Genomic DNA, 8,568 nt, shown 5'->3' on the forward strand with positions numbered 1-8,568 from the left:
ATGTTCACAGCGATTTGGTTTGACTCTCTTGTTCTGCTTTCTGCTGTGTTGGCTTCGTTCCTCAGCAGGATCGTTCCTTTGGTGGCAAGATGGTCACCAGGAGCTCCAGGAGTGACCTTAGGCACACTTTTTTTTTCGAGACAGAGTCTCGCTCTTGCTGCCCAGGCTGGAGTGCAGTGACACGATCTCGGTTCACAGCCATCTCCACCTCCTGGTTCAAGCGATTCTCCTGCCTCAGCCTCCCAAGTAGCTGGGATTACAGGTATGCGCCATCATGCCTAATTTTTTGTATTTTTAGTAGAGACGGGGTTTTACCATGTTGGCCAGGCAGGTCTCGAACTCCTGACCTCAAGTGATCCGCCTGCCTCGGTCTCCCAAAGTGCTGGGATGACAGGCGTGAGCCACCGCGCCCGACCAGAGTGGCACACATTTTAATCAGTCCAGTAACTAAGCAGGGAAAGAAGCGTCAATAGTTACCTAGCGAAAGTCTCAGGACTGATTCAGAATGGCTCAGTTAGGGTTGCATGCCCACCTCTAACCCAGTGCCCACCTGAGCCGGTCACTGAGGCCGCAGTCCTCTTATTGGCAGGAGTTCAGTTTCTCCAAGAGCCCCAAACCAAAGAGGTCCCCAATCCTTAGCCTTATCCCTATTACCATTTCCCACTGGGAACCAGAAACCCAAATCCTCCAGTCAGGGACCTGAAGAGCCAGGGTTCTGAGCACTGTTCTGCCTTTTATCTGCTCTTTTCTTTACAGTTCAGAAGAAATAAACTTAACCAGGGAGCTGGGCTAGCAGAGGCCGGCCCTGGCCACCAGGAGAGCCCTGACCCACACCCCCCACACACCGCAGGAGGCCGGGGTGGTGACTGTCAAGCATCCCTTGTCCCCAAGTTCTAAAAGCACAAACTCAGAGGGAAACTCCCCAGGCACCCATCGTCAGCCCCCATCCCACGGGAAAGCCTGGAGAGAGGAAGGAAAGCACGGCGAACCCGACGGGTAACGTGGTTTACTCTCCCGGGCGTGTCCTGGGATTTCAACCCCGGCACTCTGGCTTGTTTCTCGTTCCCACAATTTCCTGGGTTCTACCAAGCACCGAAACTGCCAGGATGAGGCAAAAACCCAGCCCCACAAACAAGACACACGCCGGCGGGGAAGAGACGCAGCAGAGTTCCTGTGTGTCTGCAGACCAGCAGCAAAGACGTGGGGCCTCATCTTTTGTATTTTTCTCAAGCGGGGAGAGAACGGACTGTTTGCAAGCTTCGTGCCACCTGCCTGCTGTGATCCCAGCCAGGGCCCTGAGCACAGAGGTGGAGCTGTGCTCAGCACAGGCCTGGGACACCCCCCGCCACCCGCCACAGGACCTGTGGGGGATGCAGCTCCCGGGAAAGAGGCAATTGCCTCAGGTGACATCCTCCACTGCAAGGTGATGGTGCTGAGGCAGGCGTGTCTGTCAAGACAGGTACTGGGACGGTGTGACCCGCATGCCTCTTCCCAAACCTGTCAGCTTCGGAAGCATCTCTAGAGGACTCTGGTCCCAGGATGTCTCTCAGGACAAGCCAGTCTGCCTCTTCCTCCTACTTCTGCTGTAGCCCGGGGCACCGACCAGACCTGGCCAAGGTCAGCCAGTGGGGAAGGCTGAGGTCTGAGCTCTCGTCCTGCCGTGGCCTCCGAAATGGCCCGGGTTGCAAGCTCGGGGCCCCGCGTGGTGTGGCTCAGGTGGTGGTTTCAGGCCTCCAGCCTAGCTCTAGGCTCTGTGCTTGGCCCTGGGCCCCTGGCCATCCACAAACAGCAGGGGCCTTCCCTGGAGGAGGTTTTGGGACCACCCTGGGGGGACTTCCCAAGGGGTCCCAGGCTGTCAGGGGCGTTTGTGCCACCTGCAAGGGCGTGGGCCAGAATTTTTATGCAGGTCTGACAGTCCTGAGACCGAGGGAAGGCTCAGCTCGAGGGCCCTGTCTGCAAAGAGTCGGGGGACCAGATTTGGGGTATACTTGCATGCACAGAGCCTGGGGCCTGGATGCCACGGCCTGTCTTAAGACCTAATGGGACCCCCAAAAGGAGCCAAGCGGGGTCCTTGTCCTCTTCCCTCGTTCCAGGCCCATGATTTTCCCTAGACTTCTCCCTGTCCCAGGCTCCAGCCACAGGCACCTCTCCTGCCCCCACCTACCCTCCTGACTGCAGCTCGCAGGCCTTGGAGAGGGGTGCTCCAGGCTTTCCTGCCCTAGGAGACCCCACCTCACAACCAGAGTCAATGCCTTCGTGGGCAGGGTTCCCAGCCACAGTCAGGCTGGCCCAAGGCTGTTGAAGTCAGCATCCTCTGTGCCCCATCAGGACCCTGCTGCCTCCTCTCCCCACCCTCCTCAGAGGCCCCGGGGAAGGGAAGAGCAGGTCAGTACAGAGGTTCTGTCTGCAGGAAGGGACCCTGGGCCTATGCACAGCTGGAGCTCTGAGCCTTCCAGAGCCCGTGCGACTGCTGGAGGGCAGGGGTGCAGGGCTCAGGGGCGCCAGGTTGGTCCTTTGGAGCTGGTGTTCCTACGTCAGTCCCCCACCTGCAGAATCAACTCCAGCCTCTCCTTTTCATACAAAAGGGACTGGTTGGGTTTGCTTAATGGGATCTTTGAGGCCAAAACCGATGCCCCTGTTTGTTGGGGAAGGGTATGAGCACCGAGTATTTGTGGCACTCGTGAAGTCACGTGACACGGGGGAGACATGAGGTGGATGGAACTGGCCCCGCACAGGCTCTGGAATGAGATGAGTGGGTGTTTTCCCGGCAGGCCCCCGGGATCCTCAGCCTCAGCAACCCAGGGAGAGGAGAGAAACGAACCGATGGTTGAGGGATCGTCACGGGAGGAAGCTGATACCCGAAGGGACTCTAGGTGCCCTCGGAGCGCACACATGCCCAGACCTTTTCACACCCGCACAAATAGGCTCCGCCATGCCCTCCTCCACACACACACACACAGACACACACACGCTTGTTCACGCTCAGAACCCAGGACAGCCACAGGCCCTGCTTAGGGGAAGCCACTGCTTAGGGGAAGCCACTGCTTAGGGGAAGCCACTGCAGATGCCCCAGGAATGGGCACAGCCAGGGCGCTCTTCCAGGCAGGCGGGGATGACTTCAGAGTTTCCTCGGGCGCCGGGAACAGAGCTCAGAGGCCCCTGAGGTGTGTGGAGGCGGCGGAGGCCCGCAGAGCACAGAGCAGGAGGAGGGCTCGGGCCCTGGAGGAGAAAGCCATTCTGGACACGGGACCTGGACGGAGGGTCCCCGCAGCCCCTGCCCCACACCACCTGGAGGCCGGAGGGATCAGTGGCCCTGCTGACCTGCATGAACACAGCGGCCCGGCTTAAGGCACTAACCCAGCCTCTCCCTGTGTCCCACAGGGAGTAGCAAGACCCACCCCTCACACTGCCTGCACCAGTGACACCGCTGTGTGTCTCAGCATGGAAAGAAATAAACCTGAATGTGCACGCTCGCCTCCGGCCTGTGTGTTTGTGCTGCGGGGGTCAAGGGGGTTCCAAACAGTAAGGGGTGAGCAGTCCACTCTGCCTGTGGCCCCAGGGTCAGGCTGAGGCTGGGCACCGGGAACCTGGCACACTCTGTGGCCAACTCGAGGCGTTCCTCTGGGCAAGTCACTTGTCCCCTCCAGGACTCAGTTTGTCCAATTGTAAAATAAGTGGCAATGCCAGTCCCATCTCTTTAGTCCTTTCTGCATAGATCTCAGGCCTGGAGAGAAGAGGAAGGCAAGAGTTCGAGACCAGCCTGCAACATAATGAGACTCTGCCTCTACAAAACATTTAAAAATCAGCCAGGCGTGGTGGTGTACACCTGTGGTCCCAGCTGCTCAGGAGGCTGAGGTGGGAGGATCGCCGGAGCCAGAGAAGTTGGAGCTGCAGTGAGCTGAGCCATGTTCCTGCTCCTGACTCCCAGACCTCCTGGACAGTCCCTAGACCACCAGGTTCCCCACCCTGCTGGCCTCACCACTGAGACACTCACTACCACCCCCAACAACCAACGCTCTGCCTGCCTAGCGCGTTTCCTTTAGATCAGAGTCGCATGGTCCAGGAAGGCTGTCCTACATGTCTGCATCCCCAGGGTGTAGTATGGGGCCTGGCATGTAGCAGGTGCTGAGGCCAAGTCTGTAGAAGGGAGGAGGGAGGGCCCCAGACACCAGGAGCAGGTTTCCTGTGAGTGAAAGCTCCTTCCATCCAGACTGGAGGCCACAGCACCGCTTCCTGCATGCCAGGTGCCAGGCTCCCTGCTCTGCTGGAATTACCTCATTTAATCCTCACAACACTTCCACGAGGGATCCTCCCCTTTTCCTGGGAAGAAATAAAACTCAGAGAGATCCAGAGAGATCCAGGGGCTTAGCTGAGGTCATAGAGTCAGGAGCCAGCCAGGGGCTTAGCCGAGGTCATACAGTCAGAAGCCAGCCAGGGGCTTAGCTGAGGTTATACAGTCAGTAGCCAACCAGGGGCTTAGCCGAGGTCATACAGTCAGGAGCCAGTACAGCAGAACAGTCCCCGAGAAGCATGTGTGGTGAGAGGGGCCTCTCCAGCTCTGCCGAGGGAGTCGACCGTTTCCATATCCTATAACTGCTCCCCGCACTTTGGGAGGCTGAGGTGGGCGGATCACCTGAGACCACGTTTGAGACCAGCCTGACCAATATGTTGAAGCTGACAAGCTTCAAAACAAACATTGATTGAACTGAAAAATATGATATACATGTATACTTACACACTTTTTTTTTTTTTGAGACGGAGTTTTGCTCTTGTTGCCCAGGCTGGAGTGCAGTGGCGTGATCTCAGCTCACTGCAACCTCTGCCCTCCCAAGTTCAAGCGATTCTCCTGCCTCAGCCTCCCAAGTAGCTGGGATTATAGGCACCCACCACCACGTTGGCTAAATTTTGTATTTTTAGAGACGGGGTTTCACCATGTTGGCCAGGCTGGTCTCGAACTTCTGACCTCAGGCCGCCCCAAGTGCTGGGATTACAGGCATGAGCCACTGCGCCCAGCCACCTGGAGGTCATTAAGGTGAAATGCCACCAGTGTAATGTCAGCAACTTAGCCACACTCAGGTGAGCCGGCCCCTTCTACACACCCTCTGTCCGCAACAGCCACGTCCTTTTACAGCAGGCATGGGGGCCTGAAGTTTCTTTGGGATCATTTGTCAGACACCGATTTCAGAAGTTTAAAAGCAGGTTGGGAGGAGAACATGTAAGGGGAAAGTGAGGCTCTCACCGTGCAGAGGCTTCTGTGGCAGACGCTGTGCTTCTGGGACCCGGGGCTCTGGCTCCCTGTCTGTAAACAGGGCTGTGGGAGGCCCGACAGAGAGCAGCACACACAAAAGGCCGTGTCCTCGGGCTCAGCAGGCAGCTCCTCCCATCCCACAATCTGGGAAGCTCTAGGCACCCCAGGCTGACCGTGATGTTCTGATCTCCTCCAGGCCCAGCCCTACCTCGCCTCCTTCCCGTTCCTTGATGCAAAACAGGAGACAGTCCCCTGTGTCCAGGAACCAGTAACACCTGGCACGGTCCCAAGCCTTTCACGCATTGGCTGTGTGACCTCGGGCAGCTCCCAGACTCCCTCTGGACCTCAGTCTCCCTGTGTAAAGGAGGGATTCAGCCTGGAGCAGGCTTTTCAAGCCTGACCACACACTGGAATCACCTGAGATGTTTAAAAAAAATCCTCCTACTGGTCAGGCACAGTGGCTCACACCTGCAATCCCAGCATTTTGGGAGGCCGAGGCAAGTGGATCACCTGAGGTCAGGAATTCGCGATTAGTCTGGCCAACATGGCGAAACGCCGTCTTCTGCTAAAACTACAAAAATCAGCTGAGCCTGGTGGCGGGTGCCTGTAATCCCAGCTACTCGGGAGGCTGAGGCAGGAGAATCGCTTGAATCCAGGAGGTGGAGGTTGCAGTGAGTTGAGGTCGCACCACTGCACTCCAGCCTGGGTGACAGAGTGAGACTCTGTCTCAAAAAAAATAAAAAATAAAAAAAATCCTACTACCTGGGTGCCACTGTTAGTGAATCTGGCTTAATTGGTCTGGGTGCGGCTTGCACACCGGCGTTTTAAAAGCCTTCCAGGTGATCCCAGTGGACACTCAAGCCTGGGCCCCACCAGTCTGGACTCTAGAGGCTGTTGCTACTCAAAGTGTGGTCCACGGACCATCAACATGGGCATCACCTGGAGCTGTCAGAACACTCAGGCCACACCCTGGCCTCAATCAATCGGAATCAGCCCTTTCACAAGACCCTCAGGTGCTTTGTATGCAATTTAAAGTTGGACCAGGCCGGGATGATCACCGGCCTGTAATCCCAGCACTTTGGGAGGCCGAGGTGAGCCGATCACAAGGTCAGCAGTTCAAAAGCAGCCTGGCCAATATGGTGAAACCCCCGTCTCTACTAAAAATACATAAATTAGCCGGGCGTGGTGGCAGGCACCTGTAGTCCCAGCTACTCGGGAGGCTGAGGCAGGAGAATCACTTGAACCCGGGAGGCAGAGGTTGCAGTGAGCCGAGATCGTGCCACTGCACTCCAGCCTGGCAACAGAGCCAGGCTCCGTCTATATATATATATATATATATGTGTGTGTGTGTATATATATATATATGTATGTATATATATGTATATATATGTATATGTATATGTGTGTATATATATGTATATGTGTATGTGTGTGTATATATATATATAAATAAATAAATAGTTGGACCAGCTCTGATCAGTTGCCTGAGGTAGCTTCCGCTCTCAGTGTTCCTTGTCAGGGGCTGGCTTTCCTGCAGTCCCAGAAAGGCAGAGCCATGGAGCTGAGAGGCACTTCCAGGCTTGACCTCTGCCAGTGGGTCCCTTATCTCACCTCTAAAAATAACCCCCCCTCCCTCTCTCTGTTCGTTTCTTTCTTCATCCTAGAATTTATTGTAACAAACTGAGAACATCTAGGCAGTACTGAGAAACTAAGAGGATAAGAGAAACCCCAGATAAGTCTGGGGGGGTCTCACAGCAGAAGAGGCCTGCACCCCACGTCCAGTGTGGTCACAGCAAGGCTGTGCCCCAGGTGGAAAAAATGACCTTTGTGTGGGTAGGAGGAAGTTGGAGGGGCAGGGTGGGCGTGGCTCAAAAATGCAATTCTAGGGGATGTTGGAACCTTCTAGAACCTTCCCAGGGTTGGAGGAGAGCCAAGTGGGTGTCTCAGAGCTGCTTGGATGGAAACTTCTACTCACAACCAACATTAACACCCTGGGTTCTCCCGGGTCTCCACCCCAACTCTAGGCCTGGAGGAAGTGGGAGAAGGCAGGGACCCCGGGAAGCTGTGAGGCCTCTCGCACCCCTGTCCCGGGGCAGGAATTCCGGCTCTCGGAGTTGGCCCAGGTTCACATGCTGCCTTTGTGCTGACCGCAAAACGGACCCCTAAACAGAAAAATCATGAAAACTGCAAATGGCTCTCCTTCCTGGGATGTTTGCGGCCGGGCGCCCAGCCTGGTGTGCTGAGTGTAGCTGGATTTCAGAGGTCCCGGGCACCGTCCTGGGCAGGCCTGCCCGCTACGCCCTGCTGGGGTCCTTTTCCGGAGGTGGCAGTGCAGCCGGTCAGCTGGAAGCGGGGCCCAGCCAGGGCTTCTGCTCCTGCATTATTGATCTGCTGCCTGGTCGTGGGTATGAATAATTCATCGGAGCGAGGAAGCACAGAGGATTGCCAGCTGAGGTGCAGCCCGGCTCCTCCCCGCCTGGCCCCTTAGGGTTGACTCCTCTCTGCTTAATGTGCTTCTGTGGGGGAGGCCGTACTGAATCTCAAGCTTCTCCTCCCGCCCACAGAGCAGGCCCAGGAAAGGCCTCCCAGAGTCAGGCAGCCTGAGTTCAAATGCTGAATGCTTAAGCATCTTTTTTTTTTTTCTCCTGAGACAGAGTCTCACTCTATCGCCAGGCTGGAGTGCAGTGGTACGATCTCGGCTCACTGCAAGCTCCGCCTCCCGGGTTCACGCAATTCCCCTGCCTCAGCCTCCCGAGTAGTTGGGACTACAGGTGCCTGACACCACGCCCAGCTAATTTTTTTTTTTTTTTTTTTTGTATTTTTAGTAGAGATGGGGTTTCACCATGTTGGCCAGGCTGGTCTTGAACTCCTGACCTCAGGTGATCCACCCTCCTCAGCCTCCCTAAGTGCTGGGATGACAGGTGTGAGCCAGGGTGCCCGGCCCTCCAACTTCTTTGAGCCTCCACGTCCTCATAGGTCAAATGGAAACAGTGTATCAGGTGGGTTGTGTTTACAGTGAGAAGAAGCTGGCCTGGTCCTGAACACGAGTTCCCTAAACAGGAGTTGATGCTGTTGCTGATATTGTTTATAATAAACGGCTTCTTTCACTGTTGCCAAGGTCTTGGGAAATGCTGGGTACCTGACCCACCTGCTTAGGGTGGAGGTGGCCAGAGCTTCAGGGAAGAGGGTGTGAGCCAGGGTAGGTGATGCCCCATCTGGGGTATCTCTGGGTGAGGCCGCCAGGGAGGGGCAGGGGTGGAGGTAGGAAGATACCAAAACAATGATCCAGAATTGCTGGGTGCGGTGGCTCACGCCTGTCC

The 8,568-nt window shown here is 56.2% G+C and overlaps 1 protein-coding gene and 1 long non-coding RNA gene across 2 annotated transcripts in view; both read left to right on the forward strand.

The window, feature by feature from the left end:
- TUSC5 (tumor suppressor candidate 5) overlaps positions 1-2,710 on the forward strand; it is a 30,817-nt gene extending 28,107 nt beyond the window's left edge. The window contains exons 3-6 of the mRNA XM_011956245.1: positions 1,505-1,617; positions 2,129-2,256; positions 2,362-2,483; positions 2,652-2,710. Of these exons, the coding sequence (XP_011811635.1) occupies positions 1,505-1,617; positions 2,129-2,256; positions 2,362-2,483; positions 2,652-2,710 (422 nt within the window). The remainder of the gene's footprint in view (positions 1-1,504; positions 1,618-2,128; positions 2,257-2,361; positions 2,484-2,651) is intronic.
- A 107-nt stretch (positions 2,711-2,817) lies between these two features.
- LOC105521600 lies at positions 2,818-3,319 on the forward strand. The gene is made up of 2 exons (XR_001003297.1): positions 2,818-3,004; positions 3,039-3,319. It is a non-coding gene; the product is annotated as an uncharacterized LOC105521600 (long non-coding RNA).
- Positions 3,320-8,568: the final 5,249 nt, after the last annotated feature.

This window comes from Colobus angolensis, unplaced genomic scaffold, assembly GCF_000951035.1.
Source record: "Colobus angolensis palliatus isolate OR3802 unplaced genomic scaffold, Cang.pa_1.0 Scaffold110, whole genome shotgun sequence".
Lineage (NCBI taxonomy): Eukaryota > Metazoa > Chordata > Mammalia > Primates > Cercopithecidae > Colobus > Colobus angolensis.